Below are 20016 nucleotides of genomic sequence, written 5' to 3' on the forward strand. Positions count from 1 at the left end.
CGGAAACTTTAGTGAGGTGAAAAAAGAGGTGTGAGTTCGAGAACCGTTGTTATATATTCACCTCACATTTTTATAATAGGGCAGTGTGTACAAAATCAATAACAAGTTATCAGTTCAGAATCAGATTATTATAAAGGGCGCAAAATGTCATAAAAAAACCCATATTTTTTTTATTTCAATTGACAGTCACATTCGGATTTTTCTAGTACCAATTTGGAATGCTTCACAGGTAATAAAGTCAGGGCCTTTACGCTACTATTACCTGTAAACTAATAATTGATCGCATGTGTCTGAATCTTGTAACATATCCATAATGTTGTTAATAATTTCTCTTCCGAGTAACAGTGAGTGCGAGTAACAAACAGTGGAAGTCGACTCAGTCGCGCATTCAAACTCAATCGAGTCGAAAGTGTACATTGCTGGGAACCTTATGTTTTCAAGTGTATTTAAACGCCTTATATATTTTCTTTTATTCATTTCATAATTTTTAATGTGTTAAACTTTATTTGGAACGTAAGTTTTTCTTTTACTTTATTTAAGTAAATAATTAAATGCTGTTAGTATTGTAATATTCAAAAGAGTAAAACTGAACAATAGTCAGCCATTTATGACTTCAACCTCATACATAAACGTAGACGGTGAGATTTATGATATACATATGATAGGTTAGCTGATGAACTGATCCTCCTGGTATTTAGTGCTTACCAAAACTCATAGACATAATAACGTGAATCCTTGAGAGATCCCACTTCGAGACATGCGAACAAAGCTGACTGTTTTACGACACAAATAGTGCTATGTATAGAATAAAATAAAGAAGTTAATACCATTAGTACCATACCATACTATACCAATAGCTAGTACCAGTCGTGCATTTGTATTAAAGGTGTTGATTTCCTATCCAATATTGCCGCCTCAAACAATCACGCCTTCCACTGACAAGAATGAGCGAACCGGTATTTTGTATCTCAAGATTTGTGGTGGTGTTCACGTTCGTACAACAAATTCTTATAATTAAATCTTATCAACATACTCTTTATGGCAGCAACGTGACATTAGTAAAGTCACGCACTACTCGGAAGATGAACTTATTGGAACGACAATGTCATGTTTCTATGCTTAGCTTAGTAGGCAATTTTGTCTTTTGTTCACTCTGAGCTAGTCTGTGGCTGTTATTTGGTCAGCATGAAAACCTCACTCCGTATATCACGTTTAATGAATCACAAAATAATCTGAACAAGCAATGATGAAGAATTGTCAATATAGAGTTTGATTACGTCACAATTGTGAAATGATGAGAAACGAAATTACCAGACATCCGACGTGGACCCATGAACATATCCTTACGAATGAGGATACACAGTGATTCAACGAACCTTGCGTAATATACACTTAAATGTAGGTACCTACTAAAGTTAGAAAATATTGTTCATAAATAATATCTGATCACTTCGTGCTAGTGACAGGGTATACTGGTTGCCTGTGCGAATGACTTAACAGATGAGACTTCAACTTTATAGATTTATATCCTCACAAGATCTCTGGACGTGGGTATCTGCTGGGTTTTAATGCATATGAAATAAAATATTGTAGAGCTATAATTGCAAGGCTTGTGGGCTGATCAATACCACTTCATTTAGTGTGTTCTAGGTTCACTATTGAAACAGCTATTTTGTTATTTGCCAACACTGGACGTTCCGGTACTATCAGCCCCTTGAGATCATAGTCTGTTCATCATAAACACACATCCCGTTAATAACATAACCATAATAAGTACTTTCCAAGTCGAAAGTGCACTTCCAGCAAAGTAGCATGAACAACCTTTTCGCGTATTAGTAATTGTAGCTCTACACTTGAAGTCGTCTTTTGAGGTCGTCGTGGCCTAAAGGATAAAACATCCGGTGCATTCGGGTGTGTTCGAATTCCAGGCGGGTACCAATTTTTCTAATGAAATGTTCTCAATTGACTTGCACGGTGAAGGAATAACATCGTGTAAAAAAAATCAAACCCGTAAATTTTCATTTGCGAATTACTGATGGTAGGACCTCTTGTGAGTCTGCGCTACCCGCGCCTATTTCTGCCGTGAAGCAGTAATGCGTTTCGGTTTGAAGGGTGGGGCAGTCATTGTAACTATACTGAGACCTTAGAACTTATATCTTAAGGTGGGTGGCGCATTTACGTTGTGGATGTCTATGGGCTCGAGTAACCGCTTAACATCAGGTGGGCTGTGAGCTGCTACCCATCTAAGCAATAAATAAAAAAACACTACTTTCTTAATATTATGGAAAGCAGAATTGCGTGAGTCTGCACTGGATTGAGAAAATGGAATACGTAATGGTACTTAAAATAATAACAATAAACGAAACAATTTATGAGCATTACTAACAGTTTATAACCAAACCTGCGATTCATAAAATCACACGAATGAAGATTAAAATCTGAACTTTCCACTGGTCTCTGGCGGATCTGCGTCAGGCATCCTTGTCGCTTTCACCGGCGACCGGTATATTACGAGTCAATTACGTCACGAATACGATCCGTCTCGTAATAACTACGTGACTAACATCGTAGTTCGTTTTGTTGTGAAACAGAATGTAGGTTAAGGTGGTTGAAGTAGGTACCAAAGTATGGTAGGATGGCCAAGGAAAATAGTAGTTTAATTAATATCTAATAATAAAAAGCTACATACTAAATAGGTATATATTTGAATTAATACAAATGTATGTTTGCTTTGCGGTAAGAACAGAATAGGTACGAATAGTAGAGGATCCTGCTTGCTATTACTACCGGTAGTAGTACTTCGGCAACGGTTATCCATAGCCGAGCCGCTGCCTTAGAAATATTTTTAGACGTCGTTTGAAAAATGACATAGCCCGCGGGAAACAGGTAGGAGAGTTAAGTTCAAAACCGGATAGTGAAGAGCCAGAAGAACTGTTGAAACAAATCAGCGATTTTCTTTTAAACTACATACTATTAAATAATAGTCTGCATTGAATAATACAGTATTAAATAATCTAAAACAATAGTTTTTTTTTTATTGCCTTTGTAGGCGGACGGGCATACAGCCCACCTGATGGTGAGTGGTTACCGTCGCCCATGGACTTCAGCAATGCCAGGGGCAGAGCCAAGCCGCTGCCTACAAATATGTTGACTACTTACTTCGTTGTACAACGCAATTGCTTTAAGTGAGTTTCCCATTGAGATACTCTACCGAAGAAGGAGTATGAGCACAATATTATATTTTATTTCTATCTAACTCATTTCAGATGCAATATTTAATCCAACTCGTGGTGGCATTCCTCTTGACGACGCAGGCGAGTAGTGACAACAGCACGCTTTCAGAAGACACGTGCATCACGGAACACGGACTATGGGGCAGTCTGCTCGAAGAGTGGGCCGTCTCTGCAACTCCACAACATACAAGACAAGGTATTCGTTCGTTAAAATAATCTTAAGCAAAATCTAAACTTCAATAGAAAAGAGCTTGAAGAATCTACCCAAAATTATGCTTTATGTTAAAGAACATTGTCACAATTATCTACTAAGGATTTAACTATACCTATATAATTATTTATTATAAAAAAAAAAGAACACAATTCCTAACCTAAAAGTACATGTTATTATCCGCAACATGCTTCGTCAGATTACAGAAATAAAGTTATCAGCAACATGCTTCGTCAAAATGTACAATACTTACTTTCAGCTGCAAGCGTCGTCATTTAACTTAACTGATAATTTAACAGACTTATAACTCTTCTAAAAAATATACATAATAACACCTATATCTATATCTATACTTAATATTATAAAGAGGAAAGATTTGTTTGTTTGTTTGTTTCGAATAGGCTCCGAAACTACTGGACCGATTTGAAAAATTATTTTTCCATTAGAAGCCGACATTGTCCCTGATGAACATAGGCTACTTTTTTTTACTTTTTATTTTATTTTATTTTTTTGGTTTCATGTGTGTTTTAATGTTTCTGAAGCGAAGCGAGGGCGGGTCGCTAGTATACTATAAAAATGAATTGCTGTTTGTTAGTCTCGCTAAAACTCGCTAAAACGGCTGGACCGAATTAGCTAATTTTGGTCGTGAATTATTTGTGGAAGTCCTGAGAAGGTTTAAAAGGTAGAAAAATATGAAAATGCTCGGAATTAAATAAAAATAATAATTTTGTTTTTCCTTTGATGTGTCCCTCGTCGGACGGATTCCTTTTCTTTGTTTTAAGTTTATTTTATACAAAAGTTTAGGTCTTTTATTTATCGATTAAGGCACTACGAAGTCTGCCGGGTCAAGTAGTTTTAAAGAAAACTAATTTTGTAATGTATTTAATTAGCTTAATATTGAGTAGAAAAAGTAAAGAATGTTTTACTATTTTCCAGGCCGCATAATGGCGTTGCCCCCTGCCCACGGTTACTACGTATCTGACCGGATAGACCTCATGCCGCCACCACCACCGCCTCCCCGCTTGTATCCCACTACTCAGCATCTGCCGCACCCCTCGCACTACAATGAGTGGCAGGCCAGTCCACCACCGCCACCGGGACCTGGGAAGATTGTTAATCGTCCACCAAATCCATATAAAGATAAATTTAAACCTAGCTATGTAAGTTACACGAAAAGTCTGTTTCTACTAAAAAAACAAAAGATTAACCATTATGAAAAAAAAATGTGTACTGAACCAACGAACTCACAAGCAAATACATCGTAACTAATCGGGGCCTACACTTAGTGACAGAAATGAAGCACGTCGAATCAATTAGATCCAAAGTTATAATTTTGCAGTAAATTTCAGTGCGGGTAAGTAAGTACCTGTCCTGGTGAAACTGGAAAGGCGTTCGGGCCACCAGTAATCTTTCAATCATAAAAAAAGTGCGGGTAAGTAGACGAGCTCATGCTCCGGTTGGCTCTGAGTGGTTACCCGGGCCCACACACAAAGACCAAAATCGATATGAAGTAGTCAAAGTCGCTAATATATGCATTAGACTATTGACCTCACGCCGTATACAAACGGAAGACTTGCTTGCTTCGTGGTAGAAGTAGGCAGCATTGTCAGTCTCTACCGGTTAGTACTAGTACTACACAACGCTATACTCACCAGTACTGAAGATAGGAGATAGAGAAACAAATAGATAGAAAAAATCAGGCTATTCTCTTTACTCTATTCTTCTTTTCCATCTTAGATTATTTTATTAAAGACGAACGTCAGACTAATAGTTATAAATCCAGACGAGATAGTAACTGCTTTAAGCTAGTAGTAGTAAGATCCTAGTCTTTTACAAATAATACTCACTACGGTGATAATATACCTATAGATGAATTTAAATGTATAGAAAAGTATAATTTCAAAATGGCGATGGCCGCTTTTTTTTATTTCTTAGATGGGTGGACGAGCTCACAGCCCACCTGGTGTTAAGTGGTTACTGGAGCCCATATATATCTACGACGTATATACACCACCCACCTTGAGATATAAATTCTAAGGTCTCAAGTATAGTTACAACGGCTGCCCCACCCTTCAAACCGAAACGCATTACTGCTTCACGGTAGAAATAGACAGGGTGGTGGTACCTACCCATGCGAACTCACAAGAGGTCCTACCATCAGTAATTACGCAAATTAAAATTTGCGAGTTTGATTTTTATTACACGATGGAATGGATCCTTCCCCGTAGAAGTCAATCGTGAACATTTGTTGAGTACGTATTTCATTAGAAAAATTGGTACCCGCCTGGAATTCGAACACCGGTGCATCGCTCAACACGAATGCACCGGACGTCTTATCCCTTAGGCCACGACGACTTAATTACCATTTTTCATGTACCCATAGTATTAAGAGCGTTATGAAATACATACATTCATTGTTGCCGATGTCTTACAGCCTAATATTCTCATATTTGTTTCATCAGCCGCCTCCATCACCGAATCAGCCAATCCCAGTTCACACTCCGCAGCAGCCATACGCTCCTGGAGGATTAGTCGACCGGGTGGACGAGACCAAACCGAGCAAACCACAGAAGCAAGTTTCGGAAACCGATCTATATTTGCTAACCGCTATAGAGAAATTGGTTTATCGAGTGGACTTAATGGAGAAACGGTTGCGAAAAATGGAAGAAAACGTCCATTTCGTTTTGGCTGGAACTGATGTGAAGCCGGGTAAGAAACCTTTTCTTTTGAAGAATTTTAAACATTTGTTACGTAGAAAACTGAATGTAACTGAGTACTTACACGGGAAAAATTGAATTTCTTCAATTATTTCCTATTACCTATTGAAAAAAGAGCAACGAAAAAGATAAATGTTTGACATGTATGACAATTTACTAAGGACACCAAATTTATTATTTCAATAACTTTCACTACCACGCGTACAAATGTTCCGTCTTATGTTATAACGATCAAGTACCAACCTCTATCAAATTACGAAACATTACAATGCAGAGCCCTGCGTCAGTAACTTCACTCGCGTCGGAAGCGGCTGCTATTACTTCTCTACAGACGCGATCAACTGGAAGAATGCCAACTACGCGTGTCGGAAACTGAAAGGCAACTTGTTGGAGCTCGACGCGGACGACGAGAAGCGGCATTTGTTTGCCAACTTGCTCTCGGATAGCAGACTGAAGGGTGCGTCCAATTATATTTGCATTAGAGCTTATGTTTTTCTAATTTATTGTCTGCTTCGTGTGCTAAATATTTTGCAGGCACACTCATAGTCAGCGTTCTCTTAACAATGTATTTTAATAATGTTGGATAATGTGATACGTCAAGTATGCTATAAGCCACTTGCTAAAGTATCGCTAGCGTTAACTCGTAAGTATAAAGCTTAGAGAACCATTTTAAATTCAAGTATTTTCTATCGACTTCAGGTGCAGATTATTGGACGGGAGGTCTGAATCCAGGTCTTCTGTGGATCTGGTCCCACTCCGCCAAGCCGGTGTCATCCAACAATACAAACACGAGCAGCTCGCACAGCATCGCGGGCGAGGGTCGGTGCTTGGCGCTGGTGCACGACCCGGCTCTCCACTCCTACCTGTACCGCGGACAGGACTGCGCTCTGAGACACAGATATGTTTGCGAAAAGGAAGAAGATAATGACAAGTTGGGGAATGAAATAGAAAGAGTCGCCAAGAAATTGAAAGAAGTTAAGAGGAAATCTAGAATTTTGATTAGTGGAGAAGACCCGTGATGCAACTGATGCTACTTGCATCGCGTCCCAGCCGTGCACTTGTTCACTTACATAATTAATAGTGACTATTTGTGCAACCGAGCAGAACTTCACGCTCGCACGCACAAACCAACACACACTGCACATTTATTTAAGCTTGTATAAGTTAGTTCATTAAATGTTAGTTCCAGCTTATCTCGCAAGCGAAACGTCAAGCAGATGCGTACATTAGTCATTGTCAACACATGTAGATAGATATACCTATTGGTTCTAATTACATTGTAAGTGATCGTAGTATATGGTAAAGTGGGTGGGTGGAAGTCGTCTCCTTGACTGAAGGAGGATCGCTCAAAGCAAACGGAGTCGATGTATAGAGCAATATGTTTTCTAAAATTAGGATTAAATTAAAACACCAAATCGTTTATGCTAACTTATTTATATCTTTGAATATTTACAAAATTACAGGGTATAATATATAAGTCACAACAAAAATAAATTATTACTAAATAAAAAACACAGAAACTGACTAAACTGCAGAAGTATCGTATAAAGTAAGTAATCGAAACACAAGCGGCGAAAATGTCCAGCTACACCGAGCGCCCCGCACTGTTAACGACTCCGCAAACCGCGACGGCGCGGCGCGGCGGAGCGGGACGTGGCGGGGCAGGGCGTGGCGGGACGGGGCGGGACGGGGCGGGACGGGGCGGGACGGGCAGATCGAGGACTGAATTTTTTGTAATTGCAATAGTAGGCAAAAGCCTTAAAAACATAAGTTTTTATACATTAATAGTTATAAATAGACTTATTGTTATATATCAGTCGCAGATTATTTGTACTTTAACAATAAATAGTTTTTTTTAATTATATTCAATTGTCTTATTCATTGTGCAGTACATTTGAGCTTTACTCAACAGCCGGATCTCTATCGAACGCATTAGTAATTTGAATACAAGCCAACAATCCAATAGTTAATGTTCAAACGATACAAATATTACTAATGTTAAAATGATCCTTTTTAATATGAGTAATATTAGTATGTAATATTATTAGGGGTGTTTTAACCACCAAGAGAAAAAACAGTTCAATAAGCTAATGAAACGGCGCTCCGGCTTCTTGCACTCACGAACCAAAACATTATTGTAGAAAACAAATCATTTCACAGAATCATAAAGTGACTTTTTATTAAACTAATATCAGCTTTATTGTTTACAGCAAAACGTGTTTTTGCTTTTGTCGCTAACGTGATGAATCAAGTTTTAAATTTTAGTATGGCAAGTAAAAAATCTGTAGAGAAATAAAATAGCAAGAATACAAATAAAATAAATTAATGTAGTATATTTTGATCTAATCTTTCAAAAGATATTAAGACATCGCTATTGTTACCGGGTCTCCTCGTGCAGCCCCCGGCGTGACGTCAACTCGCGCGGGCGACTCCGGCGCGGGGTGGGCAGAGAAACATATTTGCGATTTGTTTATAAAACATTTAATAACGAACTTAGACTAGTTTTCTGGCTTCCTCGTCTATTCAATGTCTTTAAATATTTACAATTTATTGAGTTAAATTATTTACAATATTATTTTTGTAAGTTCTGGGCGCGCGTGTGCGTGGTCCACGGCGCGACAGTTAAATGCGAGAATGAGCCGGTCGTGAGGTTAGTTGAAGTGGAACTTGAACTGGAAGGGGCTGCCGTGCTGGAAGTGGTGGAAGGGCGAGTGGAAGGCGTCGTGTCGCTGCGCGTCGGGGTCCAGCGGGTCCGAGCCGCCGTCGAACTGCGCGCGCTTCTCGGGGTCCGTCAGCACCTGCGGGACCGACCCTCGGTACTACACACTCAGATCTCATCGCAGTGCATTTCAAGTCGTCGTGGCCAAAGAATAAGACGTCCGGTGCATTCGTATCTAGCGATGCACCGGTGTTCGAGTCCCGCAGGCGGGTACCAATTTTTTCAATGAAATACGTACTCAACAAATGTTAGCGATTGACTTCCACGGTGAAGGTCGTGTAATAAAAATCAAATCCGCAAAATTATAATTTGCGTAAGTACTGGTAGGATGTCTTGTGAGTCCGCGCGGGTATGTACCACCACCCTGCCTATTTCTGTCCTGAAGCTGTAATGCGTTCCGGTTTGAAGGGCGGGGCAGCAGCCGTTGTATTGTTAAAATTGAGACTTAGAATTAATGTCTCGAAATAGGTGGTGGCATTTACGTTGTAGATGTCTATGGGCTCCAGTAACCACTTAACATCAGGTGGGTCGTGAGCTCGTTCACCCGTCTAAGTAATAAAAAATTAAATAGATGATATAAAATGAGGGGGTTCGCCTGTACAGTGTCGGGCGGACAGAGCTGCTGGTGCGAGGGGACACAAACCTCTTTAGCGGCGGCGATGTCGATGAACTTCTTCTCGGCCAACTTCTTCTCGTCCCCGTGGTAGCTGTCCGGGTGCCACTTCTGCGCCGCCTTCCTGTACGCCTTGATGATCTCTTGTTTCGTCGCCGTCCTGCGGAGCGAGGGCTCGCGTCACTACCAGTACTACTACTACTACTAGCACCACCACTGCAACGGGCGGTGTGCGCGAGTGAAGCGAACGTTACCTCTTGACGCCCAGGATTTTGTAATAATCTCTTTGTTCGGATTGTTTCTGCAGTTTCTGCGCTCGGCTGAGGCCTTCCTTCGCTCGCTGAAACCCTTCATCTAACTCCAAGGCCTCCTTGTACGCGCGGATAGCTGTAACAGGAGCGGCGCTGTAGATGTGTGTGGGGGGGCGGTGGGGGGAGCGTGGGGGAGGTGGGGGGGAGTGCGGGGGGGCACGTACCGTCGTCGTACATCTCTAGCCCGAGCAGCGCGTCGGCGCGGTCGCAGAGCAGTCTCGCGTCGCGTCGCAGCTCCAGCGCGCTGCTGCAGTGCCCCAGCGCCTCCGAGTACAGCTCCTCCTGTGCAGTCAAAACGTGTTGGAATACTATTACTTATAAAATATGCCTGAAAATATTCTTTACTACCGCAACCCGCCCTCGCTTCGCTTCGAAAAATGTAATTTATTATTGATTTCTCCACATGGATGTCATTATACATATAAACATTCCACTTCAATGACTATCTATTAAAAAAAATCACATCAAAATCCGTTGCGTAGTTTTCAAAGATTTAAGCATACATAAGGGCAGAGAAAGCAACTTTGTTTTATACTATGTAGTGATTCATCTCATAAGATTGTAGCTCTGGATGTATTTTGATTCTTTAATTAAAATGTATTGGCCGTGTAACTAAATTGATTCCAATTTGATTTGTTATCCTGTGATGTCATACTGATAGTTTGCGCCGTGGATATTCAAAGGAATGTTTTTATTTTATTTTTTAAATGGGTGGACGAGCTCACAGCCCACCTGATATTAAGTGCTTACTGGAGCCCATAGACATCTACAACATAGACGCGCCACCCACCTTACGATACAAGTTCTAAAGTTTCAGTATAGTTACAACGGCTGCCCCAGCCTTCAAACCGCAACGCATTACTGCTTCACGGCAAAAATAGGCGGGGTGGTGGTACCTATCCGTGTGGACTCACAAGAGGTCCTACCACCAGTAAGAAATAGAATAGAAAAGAATGTATGTAAAAGTCCCCCAGATGATAAGTAGTCAGTCGGTGAGGCTGAGCACAGCCCTGCAGTTGTGGTGTGTGAGTCGTGTCGCTCATTGAAATAGGTGCAGCAACTGAGTTGAGCTCACGCGAGCGAAACTAAGCTTGTGAGATGGTGAACTTTTTTTTTTTTTAAACAAATGCTCTTCAAATTTATCATCATACTACACAAGTTTTATTTAAAAAGAATGACAAAAAAAAATATACATAAAAACCTAAGATCGAATGTGTTCATACCTTCACCGCACAAGAGCAGAGCCACCTCCGGGCCTCGAAGATCACCAGAGTGACTTCTGTCTCTACGAGCAGGACAGCGGAAGCACTCTTCATGCATCCTGCAAAATCTCTCGCTGAACTCTTGTCTTCACACTCCTGGAGAAGTTTGTCCACTTTTTTCACCTTCTTGTAAAACGGAAAACATTTCTTGTGCTCCGGATCTAATTTTAGACATTCTCTGATTTCCTGGGAAAGTTGAAAAGTTAATATGACTGTTTACAGTTAATTAAATTGAACAGATTTAACGAAAGATACTCACTTTGAGCGCGTCACTGACATGTCCCAATTTGTACAACAAGGTAGCAAGCCGGTAATATCCATCAGTAGAGTCTTGCTGTAATCTATTTACTGATCTTATGTCTGACACGGCCGAAAATAAATCATTCTGAAAACGAAATTACAAAAACACTATGAATCTTTAATATCATTTTTATGAAATATTGTAACATCAAGTATTTTTAAGTGTTATTTCTTCGATACTTTTAATCATATATTTTGGGTGACAATTCATTATAATGATTTTAAATTAAATAAAAAGATGGAGGGTTTACCCACAAACAGCAATTTCTATGATGCTTTTCCTCTCAGGACAGAAGTTTGGTTTAGGAAAGAGATTAGTTGTTGTAATATTCAACAGTCTGCCTCAGTTCGACATGAAGGGTAAATATTTGACAAATAGATGGTTACCAAGGCCACGTAGGACTCAGCCCGCAGCTGCCGCAAGTGTGCGCTCCAGGGGGACACGTCGAGCAGGCGGGTGGCCAGCTCCACGGCGGCGCGGTGGTCTCCCCCGCGGTAGTACGCCTCCACCAGCCGCAGATCCTCTATGTACTCGTCTATCCTGTGGTACTGATTGATTGCTTCTTCATTGTATGGATCCGCATATGTCTACAAATTAATTGAATATGTTTAATAGTGAATACATAAGCTTTATACCTGTAGGGAACAAACAGGGTATTAAATTAAGGGTTCAGATGCATTATTCTGAGGATCTCTAAAAATCAAATCAAATTTTACATTAAATTAAAACAAAGTGTTATATGTCTTATGGCTAATAATGTAACAACATTTTCTACTTTAGTACCCAGCTGCACAGGTCAATTATAGTGACGAGTCTAATACTTAGTAAGATATTTATGAAAAAAATTCTTAATAGCATTTTTGAGCCACAGTAACATGCCTGGTTAATAAATATAGTCTATTAGTTAGATCTTAGATCTGATTTAATTTGTTTTAGGTTTCAATTATAGATAGAATTAACAATGCCAATTAACTACATACTCGAATTAAATATTATATAATATATTAAATATTATATATCTAATCAAACAGCAGAAGAAATTTTATTTTGTATTTGATTTTGTACCATATTATTATGTTTCATTAGGAGTTTTTCAAGTTCATCTTATCATCTCTTTTTATCATTCAACTACACTACACTACACTACATTGATTTTTACTACATTGTATGGTTACTACCTGCTACATTTAAAATGTATTTCCAGATAGTTTTTGGCATTGCAAAACGGGTTGTAAAACTCATCATTGTGAACATGATGACCATGACCGCTATGCTAAGAATGCAGCAAAAGAACAAGAAATTCTCTCCCCTCCATACTCTCCTGAGCACTATAAAATGTCTACATGAAGTTTAAATAGAACCCATGCAGTTGGTATAGGTTGTCTGTATGCCTGCCTTTTTAGCCATTAAAAAAAGCTGACAACAATATTTCAAAAGATAGTAATAAGGTAATTTTTTTTAGAGAAATTGATTATTCAATAATCATGATTCTTCTTATCATACATTTATAAAAAAAATTCAACATAATATGTGACAGCATATTATAGAAATAATATTTCTAGAAACTCACTTTTTCACTTTTTTTTGGGATTTCAGAAATACTCATAAAATTTGTAATGTATGTGGCTCACATTCTACACTGTGTGATACATGAATGGTCCAGCAGTAGACATGGCAATTAATTGTATTTTCACACATCTGTAATCTGTATTTTTTATAAATATGCCCAATTTAACATTTTATATTTTTATTTTATAATATTCAATATCTATACATCTAAAAAATAAAATTATACTAATAAGAGTTTTCCAATTCACATTGTAAGTTTTTACAAAGACATTTCCTTTGTTCTTATTGATATCAAAAACAATAACTATGACTACTTATTCAGGATGCACTCAAGGCCCTATTAGACTGATAGATTGTTAAAATAACTGTCTTTTGTTGTAACAAAACATATTCATTTTAGAAAAAGAACAGATAAGACTTACCAATAATGATTCACCACACACAATTAAATTAATGTATTGATAATGTTATTATGATAATGCACGCATATGGCTTATGTTACAAGCCAGATTTTTTAATTGTTGTTATTTATTGTGGTTTTTTTTTAGCTTGTAATGTGTATTGTGTGCCTAATAAATCAAAAATTATATTATGTTTGAAGATTGTATTACAGTATTTAGGCTGCCCTATACTGTTATCTAGTGATAATTTTCACAGTATTGAAATGAAAAAGTTTCTAATAGTATTTACATAGTGATGTTTTAGCAACCCTACTGAGTCCTTACACGTTGGGTGGGCCATGAACTTGTTTACCCATCTTAGAAATAAAATATACTTACGACTTCTAAATAATCATTTTTGGCGTCAGTGTATTGTGCTAATTTGAGGTAGACATTAGCTCGCTGTAGTCTCGCTGATGTGAAGTCAGATTTCAGCTCTAGCACCTAGAAAATAAACATTTATTGCTATAGCATAAATTCAAAAAAACACTTGCAAAATATACAAATGAGGTTGTCATATACCTTTGAAAAGTCTTGAAGTGCGAATTTTGCTTTTCCAAGGGCATAATACACTGTACCTCTCTTGAAGTATGTAAGATAGTTGTGTGGATCTCCTTCTACAAAAAAAAAACACATTTTAGTAAATGTTAAAAACATTTTACTTAGATTGTAACTAGCGGTTTGATATGAGCTTGTGACCTTGAATCCCTATCAAGATTAAGCCTGAAGCACTCACCGACAGCTGCGTGATAATGAGTCAAAGCATCAGAGAGTTGTCCTCGAGCCAAGAAGTCTCTACCCAACTCCAGATGCTTATTGACCTCCGCCTGCGTCGCGCACTCTGAAACTGCACGTCCACGTTTTAAAATACAAAGTTTCATACAGTATAATCATTAATAAAATAGTTTCAAATCCGTATTTTTTAACCTACATTCTAAAACAACTTCAAAGATTAAAAACACAAGGCAGGGAGTGACTTTATTCCAGCTGATACTCGCCAAGTAGTCCATTATAAACCTTAAATTAATAACAACACTTCTTCTTGCTAATTCACAATGAAACTGTTTTCAATACAAAATTATTATTTGACAGACCCACGATCCATCTTTCGTTCGTCTCTTTTCGTGTTTTGTTCTGATTGGTCCAAATCACTTAATGAAATATGACAGCAATTCATTGTCTAATCGAGCTATCAGTCTAATTTTTTTAAGGTTTTATCAACTGGTAAATAGACTTTCAAGTCAGGTCTTATTTCATCTCATTTTCTGTTAAATGAAAAATGATGAAGCGAAATGAGACGAAGTTGATTAGTGTGATACTTTAATCAATTGGTATAAAATGAAATGAAACGGAATGAGATGAAATAAAGTCTCAATAGAATGATGGTTATTTACGAAGACTTTTTCAGTGATCTCTTCCTAATAGAATGGAGCCTTGAAGAAGTCCAGCAAACATTTGACGGTGCCGATAGTGGATAGTTCACGATAGATAGTTCCACGACTCCACACCTTCATGAAGGGCTCTAAAAGAAGTCTCGCAAGATGATCACGAGTCTATCTAGCACGTCTGTGTTTTACATTTTGTAAATCAAACCATTACTTCTCGTTTTATGCTGAGACACTATTTCATTTTGTTTTGCCTTATTCAATATTATCTTAGAATCAATTTTAAAGAAACCTACTTCATTCCAAATTTTTCATAATCCGCAACAGCCAAGGTGTTAGCTTTGCCTTTTGGGTTTCATTTCATTTGCTTTTCAAATTGGTAAAATATTTAAAAACTCTTTGGTCAACTAGCTACATGCAATTAATAAGTGGCAACATCGTTTCCTTTCTTTCAGATTTATAGTAAAATAAGTTCGGTTAGTTTATTCTTAGTTTACATTTATTTAGTAAAATTTGCAAGTAATCATTAAAATATGTGTTTTTTTATGAATTAACATGACAACTAAATTTAATTTCGTTATGAAAAATGAAGGATTGTGTTTTAGTGTGGAGATAACTTGTGATATAGATATTGAATGTCAACATAACCTCTAAAGAGTAACGAGCTGGTGTTCGCTTATTATTTATTAATGATAATGACGTTTTAGGAATGGCAGACGCTGCGCCGTCCACTGCGCCTAAGGCGAAAACGCCTAAAACTAAGGCACCCAAAGAAAAAGTGGCCAAGGCTGCTCCAGCAGCTCCTGTGGAGCCCACAAAGGTCCTTCGCAAAGCATCAAAGCCCCGCCACGGCAGGCTGTACGCAAAGGCCGTATTCACAGGATATAAGCGTGGTCTACGCAACCAGCACGAGAACACCGCTCTCCTCAAGGTATGCAGTTAGGTTAATAAATTTATAAATCATAAAATAAGGTGTAAACAACTTAAAACAAATAGTGACACCTATTCATTCAGTAAGTTTAAATACGAACTTTTAGGGAAACAGAAATAAAGCAGATTTAAAGACATTTTTAAACCATATATACATTGTATAGTTACTAGTAGTACCTCTATACCTATAAACATAAACAGACTGGGTTTAATTAGTAAACTAGTAAATATACTTTAATATGTCTTAGTTTTTATTATTACTGTAGTTATTTTGTGCCAGTAAACAATGTTCAACCAAGCAAAAAATAAAAAAAAAACTGAAAATTCAATTTATATTCAATATTTCAATTTTTTGTTTAGGAAAATATTGTTTCTGTCACTAATGACTAAATCAATATGTTTATTCTTACATCTAAATGATGGTAATGACATTTGAAACCTGAATTCACCATGTGGATAAAACTTCACACTGACTCTCTTAATGTTACTTCAAAAGTGCAGTCTTCTACTATAGTTTCTAACAACAGCATATAAATTTCAGGTTGAAGGAGCAAAAGACCGTAATGATGCAGTCTTTTATGCTGGCAAGCATTGCGTCTATGTGTATAGAGCTAAGAAGAGGACACCAATTCCCGGAGGTCCCCGTGGCAAAAAAACCAAGCTGCGTGCTATCTGGGGCAAGGTGACCCGCCCACATGGCAACTCTGGCAGTGTCCGAGCCAAATTCAAGTCTAACCTCCCTGCCCAGGCTATGGGACACAGAATACGAGTGGTGATTATCTTTCAGATCATTTACATTTCCATGTGCTTCAACTAAATCTGTTCTATGTTGTGAAACTAAAGTAATTCAAATATTTTATCCCTAAATAGAAACAATCAAATGAGAAATAAATTTAAAAATAAAAATCAATTTCCATCTATGTGATGGAGGAACACTTAGATCAGTATGACTGATTAGTAGCTTAATTTTTCATTGTTTTCATAATTGTTAAGACAGTTGTAAGAAGGATTTTTTAAATATTAGATTCAGAGTGGTTCACAGTGGTAGGCATTGGTTTGGCTCTGCCGTTGGAACTGTTGATGTTCTTAAACAGCGGTAACCACCATCAGGTATGCCGCATGCTCATCTGCCTATGAAAGCAATAAAAAAAACTTGTCAGTATGTATGAAGGTTTTTACCAGTTAATGTAATGAATATTTGCTTAATTGTTTAAGTAAACATCTCACATAGACAATTATCTGCAATGTGTGCTGCAAGATAGTCTAGATTTGATACATTGCTTACAAATGATGGTTTGTGACATTTGAAACCTGAAATATGTTATTATGTGGACATAGTATTTGACTGACTTTATTATCTCAATATGGCAGTGATCGTTCTGTTATTAACAAGTTATTAAAAATATATCTTTGTTACAGATGCTGTATCCTTCCAGGATCTAAGAACCTTCTGCTAATTATAAGAATAAGAATAAAACCCAAAAAAAAAACCAATTGTGTTTCTTTAAATTCTCAATTAAATAAAGATCTTCTTTAAAAAAGGTAATCTTAAGCGCTTCACATAGCATTGTGCTATCTACATAAATATATATTCAGTATATGAATAGAAAAAAGTGATAGTGTAGTTCCGTACATTGGCTGCATAGTTGGCACTGGCGGGACCGGGCTGGGAACAAATGTAGATAACCGCGAAAGATAGAAACTACTATGTAATATATCAAAGACGCGGGTATATTTTCCACTATCACATCATTGTAATGCAATTCATTGCGACCTCGATTAGATGTCCGAGGGTTGGGATTGCATATCATTGCTTTGTTAGTCTCACCGGTATTCGAATCCCGCAGGCGGGTACCAAAATTTTCTAATGAAATACGTACTCAAAAAATGTTCACGATTGAGTTCCACGGTGAAGGAATAAAATCACGCACAGTTTGAAGGGTGGGGCAGCCGTTGTAACTATACTGAGACCTTAGAATTCATATGTCAAGGTGGGCGGCGTCATTTACGTTGTAGATGTATATGAGCTCTGGTAACCACTCCCACCAGTTGGGTCGTGAGCACAGCCACCCATCTACGCAATAAAAAAATATACATCTATAGTCGTCAACTTTGAGTTTCTGAAGATAAAGAAAATTCCTGGGACGGTTTTAGAATTGTTACATTTAAAATTGCGAAATATAATACTTGTAACTGGGGTGACGATTTCAGGTTTTCTAGGGAATAGAATCTCGTATTAGATTTAATACAAACAATGGGCTCTCAAGGTGTTCCGAAACAACTACTTAACTCTTGCATTAGACGCCTTCAGCTCTAACACTAGGAGCCGGTTTAGGAACCCGGTAACCATACACGTCGAACTCGGTATGGGGTTCGTCGTGCAACCTAACTCATGCATCAGCCCGCCTAGTTTCTCGCCGGTTCTTCTCAGCGGGTGTTGGAGTTTAAGTATGAAAGTAATGGCCGGCAACACTTGACACATATAAGATTACAGATTTCGAATATTGGAATTACTTTAAATGTTTAAAACAAACAATTGTCTTCTCGTCAGTGAAGACAAAGACTTCTCATCTACACACGGTCAGAGCAACAACTAAGAGTTTTATAAAAATAATATATTATAGTGGTGTAATAGTATACAAAGGGTTTGCGATATAATTATATTAACCCAGAACCCAATCCCCTCAAATATAACCGCTATTCCGATCCGGTACCTACCTAGTAGATTCATCCGCGAAGCAGCTGCTCTCGATCTCAATAAATGTGATAAACGCGGGAAGTTAAATAAAACCCGTTAAATAAGAGCGTGTGTTGGATTAAGTGCTATTTAAGAAACAAAATTTTTACCTTAACATGAATACAACTGTAAAAATAACATCCTGTTTTTATCGCACTAAGACTTTATTAGGTTAATTCGTAAATACCTAAGTATTTAAGCACGAAGTCATCGTTTTCCATCCGTTGACTACTTCCTCACAATGATTGACTGATTCACCGCAGCTTTCGTTAAAGGGTAATAGGACTTGATACATACAATTCATTATCTTTACAAAACTCCCAATAGTAGCTGGTGGATTTCACATGATCGTAACGACGGTCCTGCCTCTCTCTCATGATACATTCCTCTGAAGGTGCGGTAGCGATTTGTTATAATTGCGATGGTCTATGGGTCTATGGTTATGGTCAATAAGTAAACAAAACTACAAACAGCATTGCAAAAAGTGAAAATGAAAATTGACATGTAAAAAAAGTTAGATTCAAATGAAATTTGTAATTAAATCATGAGAGGCAATCAGTATATGTGGGCACATTTTTTAATTTTTTTATAACGTGCTCAGATTTCATTCCTTAAATACGGAGGATATGCTACAATTACTTTTCAATAAATTTAACACTTCTGAAATTCATATCTGCACCGTAAAATGTTCTCAAGGTTTAGTGGCCGTGTGTTGGTGCGCGAGGTAATAAAAAATGAGCCATCGCGGCAAGGCTGGCAGATGTGAAACATGTATTTTATTTTGTATAGGTATAGATGCATAAAAGTACCTATAGTTTACGAAAGGCAATTCTCGTGGCATATTGAAAAATAAAATATTAATATTAAGAAACAGTCGCTTGCGCATGGCGATGCATATAATATATATATATATATTTTAATGCTAAATGGATGGACGAGCTCACAGCCCACCTGGTGTTAAGTGGATACTGGAGCCCGTAGACATCTACAACGTAAATGCGCCACCCACCTTGAGATATAAGTTCTAAAGTCTCAAGTATAGTTACAACGGCTGCCCCACTCTTTAAACCGAAACGCATTACTGCTTCACGGCAGAAATAGGCGGGGTGGTGGTACCGCGCGGACTCACAAGACGTCCTACTTCCAGTTATTACGCAAATTATAATTTTGCGGGTTTGATTTTTATGACACGATGTTATTCCTTCACCGTGGAAGTCAATCGTGAACATTTGTTGAGTACCTACGTATTTCATTAGAAAATTTGGTACCCGCCTGAGATTCGAAAACGGGTGCATCGCTCAACACGAATGCACCGGACGTCTTATCCTCTAGGCCACGACGACTTCAATAGACTCAAAACTATAGGGGCGACGCGTCACCACGGCATGCGTCGCCGCGCCAGCAATCGGCTTAACATGCGGCTATTGATATTTCACATTTCACATTGACAAAAGATTGTACTAAACATGTTTAAGTCCGTGGATTCGGTTGCGGCCTCCCATCTCATATTAAAGTTAATTAAAAAATCTAGTACCGCAGTAATTACACAAAAAGTATAATAAAGCCATTTCTTTATGTAACGTGCAAC

The 20016-nt window shown here is 38.0% G+C and overlaps 3 protein-coding genes and 1 long non-coding RNA gene across 5 annotated transcripts; 2 read left to right on the forward strand and 2 right to left on the reverse strand.

Annotated features, from left to right (window-relative positions):
• The first annotated feature begins 357 nt into the window (after window positions 1-357).
• LOC114249207 (uncharacterized) lies at window positions 358-7565 on the forward strand. Its single transcript, XM_028182683.2, has 6 exons — window positions 358-513; window positions 3267-3429; window positions 4381-4604; window positions 5907-6153; window positions 6436-6618; window positions 6861-7565. The coding sequence occupies exons 2-6, from the start codon at window positions 3267-3269 to the stop codon at window positions 7178-7180; spliced, it is 1137 nt and encodes a 378-aa protein (XP_028038484.2). The 5' UTR covers window positions 358-513; the 3' UTR covers window positions 7181-7565.
• LOC149501557 (uncharacterized) lies at window positions 2687-3289 on the reverse strand. The gene is made up of 2 exons (XR_016324197.1): window positions 3160-3289; window positions 2687-2931 (listed from the first exon to the last, which is right to left on the reverse strand). It is a non-coding gene; the product is annotated as an uncharacterized LOC149501557 (long non-coding RNA).
• A 14-nt stretch (window positions 7566-7579) lies between the features above and the next one.
• Window positions 7580-14570, reverse strand: P58IPK (dnaJ homolog subfamily C member P58IPK). The gene is made up of 11 exons (XM_028182682.2): window positions 14308-14570; window positions 14113-14223; window positions 13899-13993; window positions 13716-13820; window positions 11754-11954; window positions 11326-11451; window positions 11028-11252; window positions 9969-10086; window positions 9748-9880; window positions 9524-9653; window positions 7580-8959 (listed from the first exon to the last, which is right to left on the reverse strand). The coding sequence occupies exons 1-11, from the start codon at window positions 14384-14386 to the stop codon at window positions 8813-8815; spliced, it is 1470 nt and encodes a 489-aa protein (XP_028038483.2). The 5' UTR covers window positions 14387-14570; the 3' UTR covers window positions 7580-8812.
• A 274-nt stretch (window positions 14571-14844) lies between these two features.
• RpL35A (ribosomal protein L35A) lies at window positions 14845-17232 on the forward strand. Of its 2 annotated transcripts, XM_089732972.1 has the most exons (4): window positions 14845-15237; window positions 15469-15692; window positions 16233-16463; window positions 17111-17232. In XM_089732972.1, exons 2-4 carry the CDS (start codon window positions 15471-15473, stop codon window positions 17132-17134), a joined length of 477 nt encoding a protein of 158 aa, XP_089589098.1. In that variant the 5' UTR covers window positions 14845-15237; window positions 15469-15470; the 3' UTR covers window positions 17135-17232. The 2 variants fall into 2 exon arrangements, with proteins under 2 accessions (XP_089589098.1, XP_089589097.1); XM_089732971.1 differs by lacking the exon at window positions 17111-17232 and having other exon boundaries at window positions 16233-16523.
• Window positions 17233-20016: the final 2784 nt, after the last annotated feature.

This window comes from Bombyx mandarina, chromosome 15, assembly GCF_030267445.1.
Source record: "Bombyx mandarina strain Sakado chromosome 15, ASM3026744v2".
In the NCBI taxonomy this organism is placed as follows: Eukaryota; Metazoa; Arthropoda; class Insecta; order Lepidoptera; family Bombycidae; genus Bombyx; species Bombyx mandarina.